The 22,327-nt window shown below is 43.9% G+C and overlaps 1 protein-coding gene across 1 annotated transcript in view; it reads right to left on the minus strand.

The window, feature by feature from the left end:
• Positions 1 to 22,327, minus strand: part of astn1 (astrotactin 1) — a gene marked incomplete at both ends in the record, with an annotated part of 673,839 nt that overhangs the window by 44,624 nt on the left and 606,888 nt on the right. Inside the window, one exon of the mRNA XM_080725574.1 lies at positions 3,418 to 3,553. Within this exon, the coding sequence (XP_080581700.1) occupies positions 3,418 to 3,553 (136 nt within the window). The remainder of the gene's footprint in view (positions 1 to 3,417; positions 3,554 to 22,327) is intronic.

Consider the following 22,327-nt stretch of genomic DNA (forward strand, 5'->3'; position numbering starts at 1 on the left):
CCTCTTTGCTGTGTAGTCTCTCTCTCTCTCTCTCTCTCTCCCTCTCTCTCTGATAGGGATGGGATGATATGAAAAATATCACGATTATTGTGACCAAAGAAATCGCGATTTACGATATTATCGCAATAATCAAAATCCATTATCCTGCTGGTGCAGAACATGAGCCAAAAAATAAATAAAAAATAGCAGATCTACAAGCTCACAACGCGTTGCGACGCTTGTAGATCGGCTATTTTTTGGCAAAGACATTTGACAGAGAGTGAAAACAAGACTGTATTAAGTATGTATATTATGAATACCTTTTTACCGATTATAGAGGGTTTAATTAAGTGGTATGCGATTATCGTGAGTGTTTTTTTATCACGCTAAACGATAATATCGCTTATCGTCCCATCCCTACAGTCTGACTGTCTCTCTCTCTCTCTCTCTCGCTCTCTCTCTCTCTCTCTCTGTGTGTGTGTGTGTGTGTGTGTGTGTGTGTGTGTGTGTGTGTGTGTGTGTGTGTGTGTGTGTGTGTGTGTGTGTGTGTGTGTGTGTGTGTGTGTGTGTGTGTGTGTGTGTGAGTGAGTGTCTTTCATTCATTAATGTGTTCAGTGTGGCTTCCCTCCTGGCAGGGCATGTGTATGAGGTAAGTGGCCTCGTGTGTGTGTGTGTGTGTGTGTGTGTGTGTGTGTGTGTGTGTGTGTGTGTGTGTGTGTGTGTGTGTGTGTGTGTGTGTGTGTGTGTGTGTGTGTGTGTGTGTGTGTGTGTGTGTGTGTGTGTGTGTGTGGAGAGGTTCTGCATCGTCCCACTGTCGGACAGCGGATCCTCACAGGAAGAGCTGCGTGTGTGCGCTCAGGGTCAGCGGGTTTAATAATGCAGCGCAATGACCGAGCGCGCATGCACACACACACACACACACACACACACACACACACACACACACACACACACACACACACACACACACACACACACAGACAAAACAACAAATGGACGATCCTTTAACGAGACGAGTCTTGTGTGTTTTTTTTTTTCTTTTTTTTCCGTTAACATTGAGCTGTCCATCGGCGCACTTTGATGCCTGGTCCAAAACATGAGCTATACTTCCTTCCTTAGCCTCCTCAGACATGTTTACGACACCCCTGCACGCACACACGCACACACGCACATTACGGCCGGACTACACCAAAAAATGTGCACATACGCGCGTATTGTCCGTCAAGAGGCTCGCGTATGCGTAAACGCTCCAGGCTACACCAAGGAGGGAGGATATGTGAGGAAGACCAGATAGTATATGTACAAAACGCATAGGCGTGCTTAAAAAATAGAACCGATCCTATTTTTAGGGAATGCGTATCCGTGGTTCGCGCTATCCGTACGCCTGGTGTAGTAGCTGGATGAATTGATATACATTGGATCTATCCAAAACGCACATACGCGCGCGTGCCCCGCATACGCACGCATACGCACTGACGCGCGCGAAACGGCTTGGTGTAGTCCGGCCGTTACACACTCCAGCACCTGCACGCACGCACAGTCGCGCACACGCGCACTTACTGTACTTCTCCGGTTAAGCCTCCACTTCCAGTCTAGTCCTACTGTGGACATAACTTCACCATGCAGTGTTTTTACTACACTGGGTCCTCTGTCATGCACACATGGCGCGGCTGCCAGGACCTTTTCCAGGAGGTCCCTCTAAAGCTACATGGGCAACTGGCGGCCCGGGGGCCACATGTGGCCCTCACCTTCACTTAATACGGCCCGCAGGTTAATACCGGAATACTGATTTTATTATTGATTTCAGCTGTTACAATTCCAAACATGACCAGCTTTAATTCCGTTTATATTAGTAGCTTAAAGTAGTATTAAAATGTATTTCTTTTATGTCCAATGTAGGTATTAGGGTTAGTTTAGGTAGTTTCATTGAGTCAACATGAATATATAACTAAATGTGTTTGAAATTAAATCAAAATGTTACATTTCAGGATTCCAATTAAAAAAAGAACATAAAATTATTCTGGATTCCAATTCAAAAGAAGCAAAAATAGCCGATCTGCTATTTTTGCTTCTTTTGAATGAGATACTAGAATGACTAAGTAGGAAGTAGCAATATGCAATGTGGCCCTCTGGGGTGAATGTGGAAATATAGTGGCCCTCACCATCATCAAAGTTGCCCACCCCTGCTCTAAAGCCACACGTGAAGGCAGTGCCGGTTCTAGGACTCAGGTGGCCCTACAGTATATATGCAAGGTTATTTTAGGTGGCCCCCTACCGGCGCCCACAGTTTTTGGTGTTTATTTTTTGAGGATACAGGTGTCTTTGAATGACCTGATGGCCTTAAAGGTGTAGTTCACCCCCAAAATGAAAATGTTTCTATTGATTACTCACGCCATGGAGACTTGAGTTCAATAATATATTTTTGTATTCATCGCATTCCTAAGACAAAAATGTGATTATAGTACATTTACCCCCATTGATTCCGGATGGGGACCCAAATGCATTTGGGTCCCCATCCGGAGTCAATGGGGGTAAATGTATTGTTATACATATTTTGTCTTAGGAGTGGTCCGGCGGGGGTTAGGAGGCGTCACAATGAAGTCAGAACAAATCCTCTCTTTCTAACAACAATGCTGCTCCAACAGAGTTTCTATGAGGTCTTTATACTGTATGCTTGCAGCCAGGCTGGGTTAGCCCTTCTTCTCCCTCGTAGGCCAGCGGTTCTCAGCCTTTTCAGGCAACAATCGCCCACAATAATCATGTTTGAACCGGGGACCCCCACCCCACTCCACCCCGTCCCCGAAAGGAGTTGAGGCATTGCTGCATGTAGTTTGCATAGCAAACTACATGCATTCGCTATGAGGTGATGCTCGTGGTTCGCACCGACACATTTTGGGAAAATAGCCGATTAGTAGATCGGATATTTTCAATAGAACCTTGTTGTACAAAATGTTATGCCTCAAGGTAGTACGGGAGGGGGGGGGTACTTAAGTTAACTACAGTTTTGAGGTATTTGTACTTGAGTATTTCCAGTTTTCAGTACTTTTACTTCTACTCCACTACATCTCAGATCCAAATATGGTAATTTTACTCCACTACATTTATTTGAAAACTTTAGTCTCTAGTTACTTTGCAGATATAAATGATTATATTATAAAACATACATTATGCACTTTAGTCCTATTCTATCTATACCTTGGCTATTTAACAATAGCCAATCTACAAGCTCACAACGCGTCGCATCGCGACGCGTTGTGAGCTTGTAGATCTGCTATTTTCAAACATTTTGTACTTTTTGTACTTGATGATGTTGTGCCAGTACTTTCGTACTTTTACTCAAGTACATTTTGAATTCTGGACTTGTAAAGGAGTATTTCTACATTGCAGTATTGGTACTTTTTCCACCACAGTGAAAAGGTGGAGAAGCGGCAGTCTTACATGTAGGTGGTGTCTGCCTCCAGGCAGCGGACGATCATGCTGACGGAGGAGGTCAGGAGGTCAGGGATGTCCCCCAGCATCACGCACGGAGACTTGGCCCCGGATAGGATGTCGTCCACAAAGCTCAGCAGGGTCTCTGAGAGAGGAGGAGAGAATGAAGACAGTTAGGCCACGTTTACGCTAGGGCATTAACGAAAAAGTCGACAAGTCGACTGAGTCAACTTCATTGCAGAAGTCGACTACCACCAGAGAAAGTTGAAAGTCGAAGTTGAAAAAAAGAATCTCTTGTATTTTTGCTCCATGTGTGCGTCTGTACAGCATTCAAACAGTAGGATTGCTTATTGTCAAGGACGGAATGATCCAATATTACAGTGCTACATTACATTTGGTATAACGTGGTTCTATTGTGAAAATAGCAGATCTACATGTAGATCGTCTATTTTCCAAATTTAAGCCTCTATATATTTGACAATTTGGACAATGTTTAATTTGCCATTTTAGAGATTAAAACGTCTATAAATTGGCACTTTAGAAATGTGAAGATATCCTCTATATACTTAAACTTTATGTTGGTTTGTTTACAGTTGAGTGAGAAAAAAAAACAATGTTTCACGTTAAGTTAATCATCTGGGGACCCCCCAAAATAACTGGGGGGTCGTGTGATGTGATGACGTCATCAAACGAAAAAGTCGGCTTCAACTCAACTTTTTACTGTCGAGTCGACTTGCAAAAATCACAAGTCGTTAATGCCTATAGTTGACGTCTAAACAGATAGATAGATAGATAGATAGATAGATAGATAGATAGATAGATACCTTTATTATCCCAAGGGGGAAATTCAGTTGTCCAGTAGAAGCACAGCAGTATACAGTTATTTACAAAGTTACAGAGACGTAAGAAAAGATAGATAAGAGGGAAAAAAACAAAAAAACAAAGACAAGAGCAGTACAGTACCAATAAAGAGAAGGTGCATCAATAGAGGGGGCGAATAATATATAAGTATATATACATAAAGTGTCTTGCAAAAGAGACCATAGCAGTCAATGCTAGTTAGTGCAAACAAGTATCTCAATGTCATTGTTAAATAAAGCAAAAATACTCAGAAACTACCAACACAACCTAATAGTGCAATGTCAGAAATCAGTGCGAAAAAAGAAGAAACTAGGAAGCGTGTCACCGCAAGACGCACATGAGCACTCTTCCTGGACGGTCCTTAGAGGTCAAAGTCAAACAGGGCCTTAGCAATTCTGTTCAAAAGCTCTCCAGGTCTCACACATTGACTACATGTTAGTAGCCGAGATTTCAGTTTGAACTGACTGCAACAGAGAGCTGCAGTGCCAGCTCAGTGGCCTTGTGGTTAGACTGGTAGGGGTTCAAATCCCTGGCCGTCTAAACGGTCAACGTCCAAGTCAACAACTCCAGCGACAGTGTTTGTGGTTTACGAAGGGGAAAAGATGACACAGGTTATTTTGCACACACAACACAACACACGCCGCACGCACGCACACAAACACACACACACACACACACACACACACACACACACACACACACAAACACACACAGGATTCTGAGTCCGTTTCAGCCTTGCACTGAGAAGGATCAACTGACTGACAGACACATCTAAAGCTGGGTTCAAACCTGAAGCTATTTCTTCTATTCTAGTCGCTTCACTCTGGTCGCACATGAAAAATCCAGGTCCTGTTGGAATCAAGGCGAAACACCCGGAAAAAAAGGAGTCCCAACTCCAAACACCAAAAACATGTCCGTGTCTCCAGACAACATCAACGCTGATTGGCTGTCAGGACACGATGGGTGGAGAGGGGGTGAAGTGAAGTTCGCTTCAGTTGGATTTTTCCAAGTGGGGCGAAGATACAAGGTGACCGTTCGCGCCGCCCCGTTCGGATGGTTCGCGCCGCACTTGGTTGCGCGTCATCTTGTCTTTGCATTCACTTTGTATGTAATCGCGCTGCTCGAACCATCCAGATACAAGCTCACAAGAGCTTGTAAATCGTCTCTTTTCAATAATCCGGTACTCATGATGTGGCCTGTAGTCGCTTATTTTGGGGGCTCGTTTTCATAGACGCGGTTGCTTACTCTCTCTCTCAAAAAAAAAAAGACTCTGGCAACGCTGGGAGTGCGTAGCAGCTAGCTAGCTAGCTGTCAGTGTGAGGTGTTTACTCAGTGCACGGGGGCCTCCGACACGTAAACACAGCAGCCCAGATGAAAATCAAAAGTGACATTGTGAGATTCGCTAAGGCAACACTTAGCATATTAATTGCCGAGCTGGTCGGAATATCTGCTTTTTGCCGTGCATAAAAGGAGGTAGTGTACTGCCTGTTCGTCCTTCCGTCCGCCAGCCAGGGGGCTCCTCTGGGAGGGAGGGCCCCGTGTAGTGTTGATTTTGACAGCTTTAGTCATAGCCTTTTGACAAAAATTCCACTTAGTTTTAGTCATATTTTAGTCATCTGATTTATTTTTAGTTTTAGTCTAGTTTTAGTCGACTGAATAGCATAAGGTGAGATTCGACCAAATCTATGGTTAATTTTGGCGAATGAAATGTATTTTGGCGGGCTTAGATGGCGGCGTAATGCCTGCTTTTACAGTTGGTTGCATGCTGAAAATAGCAGATCTACAAGCTCACAGCGCATCGCGTTGTGAGCTTGTGAATCTGCTATTTTCAGAGCATAATACCCGAGCGCAAACAAACTAAAAACTCTGAAGCCCGTATCAGAGTCGGGTCCGCGGTGGAAGGCTATCCACCGCGGTGTAGTGCCGTGTAGTCTTTTTGAGTCATAAAACTACAACGTTAACGCTCAAAAAGACTACACGGCACTACACCGCGGTGGAAGGCCGCGGTGGATATCCTTCCACCGCGGACCCGACTCTGATACGGGCTTCAGAGTGTACAAATGGAACCAAATGTCTTGTCTTTTACTAGATCTCTTCTCCACTAGTCCCTCCCCCCACATTTCAGTCTAGTTTTTATGTGTTGATGAAATTGTCAGTATATTTGGTCTTCGTTTTAGTCGTCATAGTTTAGTTTTTAGTTTCATAGCTTAGTTTTTATTTAGTTTTTGTCAGTGAAAAAGATAAAAATAATTTTGTCATACCGGTAGTTTTAGTTGAAGAAATCAACAATGCTCGCGTGGAACAACTGGAACATCGAGTTATATACTGCGTCAGATATACTCTACAGCAGGGGTCTTCAACAGGGGGTCCGGGACCCCTAGGGGGTCCTCAGAGTTACTACAGGGGGCCCACCAAATCTTTGTGATAGGATCATTCTTTTAAATTAACAACTTGAACCCTCGCATCCCTATTCTGAGGAGAACTTTAGCCAAAAATAGCAGATCTACAAGCTCTCAACGCCTCGCGCTGTGAGGCGTTGAGAGCTTGTAGATCGGCTATTTTCAGCAAATAGTTTGGTGTAGAGGTAAAAAAGAGCAGATCAAGTACAGAGTGAAAGGTCAAGTTGACTAAAAACACAAATCCAACAGGCTGATGACAGTCCTGTCAAACACGTCGATGAATCTATCTATGAAATTGATGAGAATCTCCATCACACGTTTATACAATATGTAGAGGGGGTCCCTGCTTCATCTCTCGCTCAGCTTAGGGGTCCCTGGCAGGGACGTGCTGGCCATTGGGAAAAGCGGGACAACTCCCGAACGGCTGGTTCATTCCCGACGAGTCCAGGCCGGCCTTTAGGAAAAAAATACAAATAAAATGTCGGCCTTCGTTCCATTTTGGGGGCTGGGCGGCCAACAAAGTAAATCGTCACTGTCGGGCAGAAACCTTGTATCTCCAAGTTTCAAATGTGTAAATTTTTTTTTCGCAAAGCAAAGCCCTGCTTCATCATACAAGGCCGTTGCACAAAAGTAGTGAAAACAGCAGATCTATAAGCACACAACGCCTCGCACAGCGAGGCGTTGTGTGCTTGTAGATCGGCTGTTTTCACTAGTTTAAATCATTTTTTAAATGCTAAATACAAAACAAATGGTTTTGGACATACAAGGTTTCCACCTGACAACAACGAAATATAACTCATGTAATTGGCCCACTGGTTTGTCACTTGTCATGATCTGAAATGGCAAATCTTTCAGTAGCAGCAGCGCTATAGAGAGATCTCTCTATCTAATAGCGCGCAATGAGGGCCTCCAACTCTTTTTCCCGGGCTGAATCAGGGGCCCAGCACGTCCCTGGTCCCTGGCCTGAAAACGTTGAAGACCCCTGCTCTACAGTATATCTGACGCGGGTTTCGCTCCAACAGAGAAATCGTGTGCATACTGTATGAACAATCTGAACCCGTCAAAACCGGGGATCTACAAGCTCACAGCGCGTCACTTCCTGTCGTGCTGCGAGCTTGTGTACATCTGCTATTTTTCATGATTTTGTGGCAAGCGTTGAATAATTATGATTTCTTTTAATACATCTTCTCTTCTGGTGGGTTCCCTGGCACCAAAAAAACATTTTCAGATGGGTGTCCGGCCGCGACCAAATACAGATCATTTGGGGGGGGGGGGGGGGGGGGGGGGGGTGGTCCTTGAGGTGGAAAAGTTTGAGAACAACTGATTTAGAAGGCATTTTGTAGAATCAGCTCTTAATGGGTTAAGGCCATGGCCATGGCTGTTTTTCAGATATCCACATAGAAAAATATTTAGGTCCACACAACAAAGATATCTAGGTCTAACAAGCACACACACAGTAAAGTCTTCAGAGATATCCGGGTTCCCTGTCTACACGGATCCAGTGAATCGGATATTTTTCAATCTCTCCACTTATTTATCCGGTTTAAAAAATATCCAGTTTCACAGCCAAAATATCCAGCTTCGTGTGGCTGCAAGCCCCAACAGCACAAAAAAATGTCTAGCTTCAGAAATATCCAGCTCCGTGTAGCCATGGCCTAAAGTCTGCCTTCCTTTTCTAAGCACAGCCAAACGTCAAGGCCCTGTGCTCCCCTATTCCAGTCTGTGAAGGTATTACTATTATGCATCAGCATTGCAACGCATGCCAGTAAACGCTCCCATTCCACAGAGTCTTTCTGAGAGACTAAATACAAATAAAAAATCCTTTATAGATTGATGCCGTCTAGTTTAACCAACTATAAAACAACACAACGCCGTTTTAGTCTTATTTATTTCTTTTTGCATGGGCACACAAGACTAAACAGCTATTTTCTCACAACTATAAAAAAAAAAGGAAAAGAAAAAGGATACTACTTTTGGAATCTAGCCTTGTTTTGCTCCGTTTGCACGGCAATAAAAGAAATGCAGAAAGACCTGATGTGTTTTATTTCTTCCTGTTCGAGGCTAATGTGTAAACTGGTGCTGTGGTAATTGCCTCTGCATGCCTTCTGGCCTTCCTTTACAGTAAACCGCTGTTCCCTAACCACTGTGGACCCGCTGTTCCTATTTTGGGCATGGCATTATTAGGCCAACAATGTCCCAAAAAAGGAGCACACACACGCACTCACTCAGTTACATTCATATTTCTGTAACTCATCAAGTAACTGAAATACTTTTTGGGTCATTTTTGGCTCAAGTTACAAGTTACAAGAAGTTACAAGCAAAGCAAACTCAGTTGAGACTGACAGGCATATTTCTGCTGGTATATGACTTTTTTTGTAGGATATTATATTTTGTTTCATGTACACCACATGCTCAATTTAACGCTGGAGAAAAAAGTAACTCAAGTTACTCAAGTTACTTTTTCTATGTAACTTGAAACTTTATAAGTTACATTTCTCCAGGGGTATAACTTTAACTTGATCAAGTTACTGCCATGGTGAGTTACTTGTAACTGTACAAGTTACACTTTCAAAGTAACTTCCCCAACACTGCACACACACACACACGCACACGCACACGCACACGCACACGCACACACACACACACACACACACACACACACACACACACACACACACACACACACAAACACACACACACACACACACAAACACACACACACACACACACACACACACACACACACACACACACACACACAAAAGAGCAAATCTACAAGCACAGGACAAATACAGTAGCGATGCGTTATGAGGTTGTAGATCCGTTATTTTCACTATTTGTTTTACAACTTGGTTTCCGACTCACCTCTTCAGACGCCACCTCGACTTGCATCCGATCTACATGAGCTTGTAGATCGGCAAAAAAATCACAGCACCACGTCTTTTAAGATTGTTTTTTTGGGGGCTTTTTTTGCCTTAATTTGATAAGACAGTTAGACTGACAGGAAATGGGGGGGAGAGAAGGGGAGTGACATGCGGCAAAGGTCGTCCAGATCGGGAATCAAACCGGCGACGCCGTCAGGCATCAATGCCTGTGAGGCAATGCATCACCAACACTTTAACCACTTAAACCCTTTTTCATAATTTGGCTATTCAAATATAGCAGATCGTGAGCTTGTCCATCTGCTATTTTAACGTTTTATTTCTGAACAATCGGAATAAATATAAACAGTTTGTAGCAGTACTTTTCCCTTCATGGGGCTCCCTGGCGCAACATTATCTTCAGATGGGGGGGGGGGCTCTGCGGCCAGCAGGGACGTGCTGGCCATTGGGAAAAGCGGGACAACTCCCGAACGGCCGGTTCATTCCCGGCCGGTCCAGGCCAGCCATTAGGAAAAAAAATTCAAATAAAATGTCGGCCTTCGTTCCATTTTGGGGGCTGGGCGGCCAACAAAGTAAATCGTCACTGTTGGGCAGAAACCTCGTATCTCCAAGTTTCAAATGTATAAATTTTTTCGCAAAGCAAAGCCCTGCTTCATCATATAAGGCTGTTGCACAAAAGTAGTGAAAACAGCAGATCTACAAGCACACAACGCCTCGCGGTGCGAGGCGTTGTGTGCCATACAAGGTTTCCACCCGACATGATCTGAAATGGCAAATCTTTGAGTAGCAGCAGCGCTATAGAGAGAGTCAGAGAGATCTCTCTCTATAGCGCGCAATGAGGGCCTCTCCAACTCTTTTTCCCGGGCTGAATCAGGGGCCCAGCACGCCCCTGGCGGCCAGAGACATATCAATGTGAGGGTCCTTGACATGAAAATGTTTTGAGAACCACCGAATTAAGCATCAGAATGTTTGCGGAGAAAAACAAAATCGCAGTGGTCTGAATAAAACAAAAAAAACAAGAGGCAGGATCAGGGCGCCTCTGGACGCCATGCAACAACAGTGATTCAGTTAGCCCAGCGTCTAGGGATGGGACGATAAGCCATGGTATCGTTTATCGTGATAAAAAAAACACTCACGATAATCGTATCGTGGAGATTTCATTTATCGTGATATTGTCCTTAGTCATGCACTGGGATCAATTCACCTTTTCTTTGCAGTGCTGCATATCCGGTACCACTTAAACCTTCTATATTTGGTAAAAGGTACTTATAATATACATACTTGATAGTCTTTTTTTTCCATTCTCTTATCAAATGTCTTTTCCAAAAAAACAGCCGATCTACAAGCTCACAGCACGTCGCAACGCGACGCGTTGTGAGCTTGCAGATCTGCAATTTTTTTGGCAAACGTTCCGCCACAGGATAATGGATTATGATTATCGCGATAATATCGTAAATCGCGATTTCTTTCGCCACAATAACCGTGATATGACACTTTCATATCGTCACATCCCTACGAGCGTCTTTCCTGTGTGGAAAAGGGCTTCATGTCAAGGTGTGTGCAGTGTGCTGTTCTTTCCCCCCCCCGCTGTGTCCTGACAGAGGAGCAGGGGAGACGTTGGGAGGGATAAGTTATTGCAGATCCTCAAAGCTTTTGTGGTGGAAATGTCAGTCAACACACAAACGCGTAACGCTGTGTGCTGCCATGGCATGCACGCATGGCCCAGGGTCAAACCATGAGGAGTGATGCTTGACAGACGATATAGAGAGAGAGAGAAAAAAAAAGAGAACACTGTATCAGAGTCAAATATTCCCCCGACCACCGGCGTAGACCTGGCGGTTCGATTCCCGGCGGCGGCCAGGCGGGCGCTCTGTCCGACGCAACACAATAGAGCAGGGGTCTTCAATGGTTTCAGGCCAAGGACCCCTTGGCAGAGAGAGGGATGAAGCAGGGACCCCCACTACATATTGTATAAATGTGTGATGGAGATTCTCATCGATTTCATACAGTAGATAGATCCATATAGACTTGTATGATACTTGTAGATACTTAGTAAACTTGACCTTTTACTCTGTACTTGGTCTGCTCTTTTTACCTATACACCAAACCTATTTGCCAAAAATTGCCGATCTACAAGCTACACATTAAAGGTACTAGAAGCTCGGCCGCCTTGGCCAACTCAGGAACAATGTAAATAGGGAATGAATGCCCCGCCCTTTAATGCAAACCCCATTATACCTGTTGTCATAGGATCTGTTTTGACAATCTGTTTGCGTGTGTCCATTTATGCCCATATATGGAGATATCTGTCTGTCTACGTCCATTTTATGCCCATATATGGAGATGGGCGGCCGAGTGTCTAGTGTAAATACGGAATGAATGCCCCGCCCTTTAATGCAAACCCCATTATACCTGTTGTCATAGGATCTGTTTTGATCATCTGTTTGCGTGTGTCCATTTATGCCCATATATGGAGATATCTGTCTGTCCACGTCCATTTTATGCCCATATATGGAGATGGGCGGCCGAGCGTCTAGTCGGCGCCCTGGCCAACTCGGGAACAATGTAAATAGGGAATGAATGCCCCGCCCTTTAATGCAAACCCCATTATACCTGTTGTCATAGGATCCATTTTGACCATCTGTTTGCGTGCATGCGTCCATTTATGCCCATATATGGAGATATCTGTCTGTCTACGTCCATTTTATGCCCATATATGGAGATCTCTGTAGGACCCGTTTTGACCATCTGTTTGCCTGTGTCCATTTATGCCCATATATGGAGTTATCTGTAGGACCCGTATTGACCATCTGTTTGCCTGTGTCCATTTATACTCATATATGGAGATATCTGTATCTGTCTGTCTGCATCCATTTTATGCCCATATGGAGATCTCTGTATCTGTTTGTCTGTGTCCCTTTATGCCCATTATGGAGATCTCTGTATCTGTCTGTGCCTCCGACTGTGTTGCAGACAGTGCCGGTTCCCCCTTTAATGCAAACCCCATTATACCTGTTGTCATAGGACCCGTTTTGATCATCTGAAACAGCCCGATGTCAGTCATCTCCGCATACGGAGATTCCGAACCTTTTGCGTTGGTTCCGGAAAATCGCATATCGGGTCGGGTCGAAGCCTAGCTAAGAACGTAGGCAAAGGTCTGAGCTATCTGCGTGCGAAATTTGGAGTCTGTAGAACCAACCATGTGCTGTCAGGGCTCATCCATGCGATTCGGGCCAATTCGGATTCGGCGTCCATTGGCTTCAATTAGTAGTCAGGACTCCGCATATGGAGATTCCGAACCTTTTGCGTTGGTTCCGGAAAACCGCATATCGGGTCGGGTCGAGGCCTAGCTAAGAACGTAGGCAAAGGTCTGAGCTATCTGCGTGCGAAATTTGGAGTCTGTAGAACCAATCATGTGCTGTCAGGGCTCATCCATGCGATTCGAGCCAATTCGGCCTCGGCTTCAATTAATTTCCACGCTGTAAGGCCAGTAAGGAACAAGATGACCCCGGCCACTTTCATTATCACTGAATACACCTTTAATGTTGCGACCTATTGTGGATGTACTATTCAATCCAGTTACTGCAGCTCTTCTTTTGAATCCTTTTGGGGGTGTTGACATTGTCATCTGCCCATTTGTCAATTTGGTCAAAGAAAGTGGATGAAAAGAATTAATATTTTGGGACAATTGCTCGATTGTTTAGAGACAAAAAAATTATTATAGTGAATTTACCCCCATTGATTCTGGATGGGGACCCACATACAAGGGCCTGGATCGGGACCCAAATGCATTTGTGTGAGAATCAATGGGGGTAAATTCACTATAACCTTTTTTTTTTTTTTTTTTTTGTCTTAGGAATGCGACAAATACAAAAACATATTATTGAACTCAAGTCTCCATGGAGTGACTAATCAACAGAAAAGAAAAGTCATTTTGGGGTTGAACTACTCCTTTAAAGGTGCACTTGAGACCCACTGGTGTAGCAGAGTTTCCCCAGTGAGCTGAAATGCAACAATAGCAGCAGCAGCCCTGACTCTGTTTGACCGGAACGGAACAGAGCCTTCATTAGTATCATTGGTAAGACCTGTGAAGGAAGTAAGGAGGAAGAGGCCTAATTTCTGGCTGCATGATTATGCATAAAGCCCACATTGCCAGCGCAGGAGGCTGGAAGGCCCAGGCTTTCAGGGGGACTGAGTTCTTTGTGGCTGTTCTCTAGCGACCCCTGCTGTGCCTTCTTGGCAGGGAAGAGATCTGGTTTGCAGACAGCGTGAAGAATCAGCACGACCGACAGAAGGGTCTGGTCACACCATGCAACACAAGAACCCAAGCACGCATCTACTCACTGCCCGGGTCAACACTGCTTTTGCACTGTGTGTGTGCGAACTCTGTGCATGTGTGTGGGTCTGTCTGTGAATTACTGTGATCCAAGGACGTGCTGGGCCCCTGATTCAGCCCGGGAAAAAGAGTTGGAGAGACCCTCATTGCACGCTATAGAGAGAGATCTCTCTCTATAGCGCTGCTGCTACTCAAAGATTAGTGACAAAGTGACAAGCCAGTGGGCCAATTACATGAGTTATATTTTGGCGTGGTCGGGTGGAAACCTTGTATGTCCAAAACCGTTTGTTTTGTATTTATCATGATTTAAACTAGTGAAAACAGCCAATCTACAAGCACACAACGACTCGCACCAATGTATATGCAGTGGTGGGAAAAGTACTTGCATTTTTTACTTAAGTAAAAGTATCAACACTGCAATGTAGAAATATTCTGTTACAAGTAAAAGTATGAAAGTGTTGGCATCAAAATGTACTTAAAGTACCAAAAGTAAAAGTACAAAATATTTGAAAATAGCAGCCCTTCAAGCTCACAACGCGTCCCATCGCAACGCGGATCGGCTATTTTCAAAAAGCCAAGGTATAGAAGGACTAAAGTGGTTTATGTATGTTTTATAATATTATAATTTATATCTGCAAAGTACCTAGTAATTACGTTTTTAAATAATTGTAGGGGAGTAGGGATCCGAGATGTAGTGGAGTAGAAGTAAAAGTATTGTAAATACTCAAGTAAAGTACAAATACCCTACAATTGTACTTAAGTGCAGTACTTAAGTAAATGTTCTTAGTTACTTTACAACACTGTTCACATACTGTATGGTTATCGCACAATCATCCATCTCCATGCGCTCCCTCTAGACACCACCTCATCATGGCCAATCTCTCTCTTCAGGCATTGCTCAGGTTTCCTTCCAAAGTGTTCTTTTACATGTGGGAGAACTGTAACTGAATAGTCATATTCCCAATTTAGTCTCAGTGCATATAGAGTCATATCACGTTTCACCGCAACATGCATGTGTTCTACAGCAATGCATGCTTACTGTACATTTGTCATAATGTGGGTTCCAACGCGGTGCATTGTGAACTGCAAATACTGCAGCAACAGAGGAACCAAGTATCTGTTTGCTACATACGATGGCAAAAAGATGTATAACATTTGGAAGCAGGGACGTGCAGAGAATGTTTGAGAGGCAGGGGCTGAAATTTCTAAAAGGGCCTTTAGGTGGAAAAATTGAAAATAGCAGACCTCCAAGCTGACACAATCGGCTATTTTCAGTGCCTGATACCACACTGAACTAAGCATAAGCAAGTGAATACCGGAGATGTGGCACAACGCGGCATGGATTTCTACACAGAGAGGGCAATTCTTTCAACATACAATGCTGCATTCAAGTTCAGGAGAGTTTGGACAAGGCCATTCTCTCGATTGCTGCCTTCAGGTAAGGCATGGAAAGAGGGCATTTGCATTTCTTTCACCACAGTAAAAACTGCATTCATGGTCTGGAGAGGGCACTTTTTACAGACAGATACAAGGGCAGGGGCTCAAGCCCCCTTTGACGTCTATGTGTGCACGTGTCTGTTTGGAAGACTTTAAAAAATAAAACCAAACCTTGAGGTTATGTTGACTTGCAATTGATGTGCCCACTCAAAGGGCTGGCATAGAAAGGGGTTGAATATTTTTTAAACATATTTTTGTTTAGCAGGTGCAGCAGAGTACTTCTGACAGTCCACCATGAGTTCTGCATTAACTGCTTCGTCCTAAGATAACATTACTTTGTTGTCGGCTGTCGGGTGAAAACCGTACATGTCCAAAACCGTTAGTTTTGCATTCATCATTTAAAAAATGATTTAAACTAGTGAAAACAGCCGATCTACAAGCACACAACGCCTCGCGGTGCGAGGCGTTGTGTGCTTGTGGATCTGCTGTTTTCACTACTTTTGTGCGACGGCCTTGTATGATGAAGCAGGGCTTTACCTGCGAAATAACGGGCAAATCTTAAACTGGGAGATACGAGGTTTCCACCCGACAACGACGAATGCTTAGGCTTTAAAAAGGGCCCAAAATGGAAACAATATAAATCTGTCTTTCATGTGAGGCACTGAATCCCAACCTGATTTCCAGGTCTTTAGGGTGGGAGTCGTGGGACCAAATCTAAGGGTGGAAGTTTTGTCTGAAGCTGGAGCCATGGGTGTGCATCCTCTGCCTGCCTTTGGGCGTGGCTGCTCATCTGATAAGGCAGGGGTCTTCAACGTTTTCAGGCCAAGGACCCCTTGGCAGAGAGAGGGATGAAGCGGTGACCCCCACAACATATTGTATAAATGTGTGATGGAGATTCTCATCGATTTCATAGATAGATTCATAGACTTGTTTGACACTTAACCACTTAAAATCATACATTGTTGATACTTAGCAAACTTGACCTTTCACTCTGTACCTGGTCTGCTCCTTTTAACTTTACACCAAACCTATTTGCCAAAAAATAGCAGATCTACAAGCTCTCAACACCTCACAGCGCAAGGCGTTGAGAGCTTGTAGATCTGCTATTTTTGGCTGAAGTTCTCCTCAGAGTATAGGGATGCGAGGGTTCAATTGTTCATTTAAAATAATTATCCTATCACACAACGATCTGGCGGACCCCTGCAGTAACTCTGGTCCCGGACCCCCTGTTGAAGACCCCTGTGATTAGGTCAACCCAATGAGCAAGGGGTCATCAATATGGTACATTAGCCCACCTACTAGTGGCTCCCAAATGTTTTATTTGCAAGGACCACCATAACTCTGAGAACGTACAAATGGAAGCAAACGGACCTGTAGGCTGTGTAGGGTTCATTTGGTTCCATTAATACTAGGGATGGGACGATAAGCGATATTATCGTTTATCGTGATAAAAAACACTCACGATAATCGTACCGTTGAGATTTCATTTATCGTGATATCGTTCTCCGTCATGCATTGGGTTGAATTCACCTTTTATTTGCCGAGCTGCAAAAATATCTGGGACCACTTAAACCCTCTATAATTGGTAAAAGTTATAAATGAAATCACTTACCCTACCTTTAAACTAAAACACAATCATAATACAATGTGGTGGTGGTTCGCTGCTTTCTCTCTCTCTCAGCTAAGGGGTCTCATTGGCCTGGCATCCCTAAAAAAGATTGTTTTCAGGTGAACATTATGGAACTCTCTGTTTATGGTCTGTGAATACTATATCTGTGCAGCATTTAGCATTGGCTGCCTTACAGACCACAAATAAATGAGTGCACTTTGAGTGCATGTGTTACTCCTCGACATCTGCCTGCTTCCACACTAAACAAAAGCTGTTCTAAAAAATAAAATAAAAAAATGATTTAATGCTTTTGGTTTCCGAAGTGAACAGTTGCAATATGGTTGCTATTGTCAGAAGCTCACTTAACAAGAACACAGTGACTCCACAACATAAAGTAGAAAAGCCAAGGTTCATTTCGTTGCTTTCGGGCAGAAAACGTTGTTCGTCTTCATATTTAATCTTTTAATGGTTTTCCATGTCGTCCTGCAGGGATGGAAACCTTGTATTGCCAAAACATTAAAACATGTACATAAAACGGTGAAAATAGGCACTCTGCTATGTTTCCTACTCGTTTCACTACTGTTTTAGGACCACGGTGGACCAGGGGCGTCAATTGGGTATGGCAGGGGTATGCAGCTGCTATACCCTGGGTCCAGGGGGGAAAATAAAAGTTAAATATAAATCCATGAATGTCTCTTTGTCTATCTGTGCTGGTTATTATGTTGTTAAATTACAGTAAAATAACTACAAATGTAAAATTTAACAAAATGGTGACTTTAACAAGGTATTATATAATTGTATTCTAACCATCTTGACAGAATGGTATATCAGACATCCCAAATCTCCCGGATGTTGCTCCTGGAAATCAGCGTCTCCTCCCGGACACCCGCGAGTGGCACTAAACCTCCCGGAAATCCCGGCCGCTCCCGCAAATGTTGCCATATCCGGCTGGTTCCGGTCGGAAAAGCCGGATCTGCGACCCGCGATGTGTTCTAATCCGGTTCTAATCCCGGAAATGGTGATCGCCAACTTGGGATGTCTGGTATATTCCCAGGTTCCGCAGGTCAGCTGCACAGGTGCAATGCATTATTGCTAATTGTGGCACGTTTACTAAAATGCCAAGTTTAGCTGCACTTGAACAACTAGCTGTTCCAGGCTGCCATATCCATCCCAAGATACTGTAGAAACGGAGGAAAAATAAATGTACTTCTTAAAATAAATATATCGTGCCTGTTGCTAAGGTATGGCAACATGACTGGTGTCTTGCACGAGCGCGAAGGCGCGCGTGCAACACACCAGTCATGTTGCCATACCTTAGCTTTTTTTTAACTGACGCCACTGCGATGGACTTTTTGTGCATTGTCCTTTTAGCCTGCCCTAAATGCCTGACTCTACCTTGTGCTGTTATTCAATCAATCAATCAAACTTCTGAGCTACACTCTTTTTATTTTTTCTTCTTTTTCACCTCTTCTTACACCCTTTTTCTCCTCAAATTGGTCGTTACGCCAATTGTTTCCTCCCCCCACACATTTCTGCGTGTCGCCACTGCTTCTGCGTCCTACTGGCTCACCTGCCCGTGAGGAGCCTCCACCGGGAGGACGTAGAGGCTCCGTCCTACTCCTCCCTCCCAATGCTCCCTTGCCTATAGCCCATACGAATACGTGCAGTGACAAATATCGCCCTCGACGCCCCGGCAGGCTCCCCCCCCCCCCCCCAGGAACACGGGCCAATTGCGTTCGCGCCAGCCTCCGCGGTGGTGGGCAGGTACCACCCGAGCACCATTGAGCGATGCTCTTGTAAGTCATTTTTAGAATCGGCCTCAATCTTAAGGTTAACTCTTATTGTGCCTATCCCGAACTAGTTCGGGATAGTTTGGACCTTATTAACGTTCGGGGTGCCAATCCCGAACTAGTTTGGCTTTAAAATAAATAAAAAAATCAAGCCGGGCCGCCGGCCGTCATCTGTTTACACGGCCCGCGAGAGCGTCGCGCCGCCGATATTTGCCATCCACTCCAATGCAATCCAGGATCTTTAGAGCTCATTTTCTCTGTTCCATGCATATCCATGAGGTGTGCAAGGTTTAATCACGGCTAAATCACCGAAAATAGGGCTTCTAAAATGCTTGGTAGCCAATAGCTAACTTCAAGCTAACTTCATCCTGTTCCTGTTCATGCACAAAGGAAAGTGTTCAGGCGCGTCATGGCTGCGCACGGCTTGTGCATATACAGCGTATGTCTATGGTGGATTCTATGGCCATTGGGCGCCCTCTAGTGGTGATTCTGGGCACTGAAAGGGTTAAGGTTTAAGGTTAGGTTTTTTGCAATTTATTATGTCCATGAATTAAATACAGAGGGCTTCCATCGTAAAAAAAGGGCCGTAAAAAGGTCTTATTTGGGATGTTCCTTTTAGGCAGGGTGTTTAACTGTACTTGTACTGTATTACATTTCAATTGTATTGACTATACTGGTACTGTTCTCCATTTTTGTCTAATAAAATAATCAATCAATCAATCAAGGATGGATGGTTTTAGGAAGTAGGGATGTCCCGATACCACTTTTTTGCTGACCAAGTACAAGTACGAGTACTTAATGTGATTACTTAAGTTTCTGTACAAGTGCTTAAATAGTGTGTGGCGCTCCAAAATAAAATGCTTTAAATAATTATGTTGTCATGCCTAGAGTGAGAGAAGGTGAAAACACTGTTCATTTGTTGAACTAACACACACAAAACTGTATCTTAGGACTTTTGATTTGTTGTTACCAACATATTTATGAAACAAAATGGTATCTGGCGCTGCCGTGAGCAATATCGGACGAGTACGAGTAGAGCAAAATAGGCCGGTATGGGGCGAGTACCGATTCTGGTATCGGTATCGGGACATCCCTTTTAGGAATCAACACCCCTCAGGGCTCTATACTAGCATCATTTCTGTGTCTGCTCTACATTAAACATCTTCGATGTCGTGACACGTTCTAAGCTTGTAGATCTGCTCTTTTCTGTGTAGAATATCCCCAGAATATATGGATGCCGGCGTTAAAAAAACGCAGGAACAACAACAGTAAACAATGTGGCTGTCTGTTGTAAACGCTTGGCACGGCCGCGATGCAAAAACATGCCGCATAGATAATAATATAGACATTTTTTTTATTTTTTTCTCCTCTTCTCCTCAACCGCGATCCTAAAATCAGTAGTGTGGTGAGATGCCAGCAGGACAGTGAAAACAGAGCATGCACTTTACGGGAAAAATTGTATCTCGAGTGACTTCCACTGATCTTTGGAAGAAGCAAAAATACCCCCCACCCCCCCCACCCCCAAAAAAAGAAAAAGAAAAAGGTAAAAAGAGCAAATATCTGCCCTTTACTTTCTCCGAAGAGTCATGAGAACCAGATGTTGGAGTCCCCCAACACACACACACACACACACACACACACACACACACACACACACACACACACACACACACACACACACACACACACACACACACACACACACACACACACACACACACACACATGCACACACACGCGCACGTGCACACACACACACATGCTTTTCAACATCATAATCTGGAAAACATCCTGAAATCCATGTTGTTAACACACACAGGCACAGGCACACACACACACACACGCACACGCACACGCGCACACGCACACGCACGCACGCAGTCACGCACGCACGCAGCGCAGAAAAACAAAGGGGAGGAAGAAAGGAGAACGAATGCGTGCCTGTGTCTTCCATGTCTGGCGGACAGACACCGGTTTGTCCCCGCTGCCCGTGCTCTGTGATTATGTAATAACGTGAGATAAGCGCGTAGATATTTTGTTGTGGCCGACTACGGCGATGATGATGATGATGATGATGATGATGATGATGATGATGATGATGGCTCCGCTAGCCGGGCGTCTGCAGCGGAACGAGAGGAGCTTGTGTGTTTGTGTGTGGAGCGCTGCTCGTAACGAGCCTCAGGCACACGAGGTGACATCATCACCGCGAGCCCCGACCGACAGGAGAACTCGTATGTCCAGGAATTCACAATGTTTCTCAAGTAAAAGTAAAAAAGTATTGGCGTCAAGATAGTGGTTTAGACCAGTGGTTCTCAACCTGGGGATCGGGACCCCCAGTGGGGTCCCAAAATTATTTTGGGGGGGTCCCCAGATGATTAACTTAATGTGCAACATTGTTTTCTCACTCAACAGTAAACAAACCAACATAACGTTTAAGTGTATATAGAGGGTATCTGCACATTTAAGTGACAATGTAAGGCCTTTTTAATACCTCTAAAATGACAAATTAAACATTGGCCAAATTGTCAAATATTAGAGGCAGAAATTGTGTAAATATTTTCACAATAGAACCGTGTTATACAAAATGTAATGCCTCAACTCTTCCCCAGTTAAAATATGATTATTTTGGGGGTCGCGGCCTGAAAAGGTTGAGAACCACTGGTTTAGACCTGAGAAAAAAGTCTTCTACGTCCGAACAGTTTTCTGAAAAAAACTATGCTTCTCTGTCAGTGTTTCTCAAACTTTTTCATGTCAAGGACCCCCTAGAATGACATGTATTTGACCACGGACCCCCATCTGAACATATTTAGTTCCAGGGACCAAGAGGAAGAAGTTTTTGCGTTACAAATGTCTGCTTTAAAAAATATCTACATTCAAAGATTTGCACACACTTTCACGTTTTTTCAAAAATAGCAGATCTACAAGCTCGCAGCCCGGCACCGCGCTGCGAGCTTGTAGATCTGCTATTTTTTTAATAGTTAAAGCATGAAATAATGGTTAAGGTCTTAAAGTACCTAAAGTAGAAAGTACTCATTATGCCTCATTATCGACGGATTGTGAGCTCGTAGATGGGCTATCGGTATAGTATAGCGCTGATGTGGTTAATGTGTGTTTTGCTATAATAAGCAATCTACAAAGTAAAGGTTTTCAATTAATTTTACTGAAGTAAAAGTACAATATTTGTCTCTGAGATGCAGTAGAAGTAAAAGCACTGCAAATTGGAAATACTCCAGTAAAGTAGAAACATAATACCTCCACTACTACTACTTACAGTAAATGTACTTAAGTTACGTTGCACCACTGTCCGCACAGCTTACTTCTCAGGAAGTGGAAAATATGAACCTGCGTTCCAAACAGATCCAAGCAAGGTAGTTATTAGCTAGTCAGAAGCTCACACATGTAACCACTTTAACTGTCACTTAATTTTACATTTATCTTTCATAAAGCTGGAAAAATAGCAGATCTACAATATCACAACACGTCACGCTGCATTGAGATCTAGTACAGCAGCTATTTTTGCTACTTTTGTGCAATAAATAAAACACTATCCACACCTTTCACACAGATTTAATTTCTTTGCTAAACAGTTACTACATCGATTTTAA

This window comes from Nannobrachium achirus, assembly GCF_963921795.1.
Source record: "Nannobrachium achirus genome assembly, chromosome: 5".
In the NCBI taxonomy this organism is placed as follows: Eukaryota; Metazoa; Chordata; class Actinopteri; order Myctophiformes; family Myctophidae; genus Nannobrachium; species Nannobrachium achirus.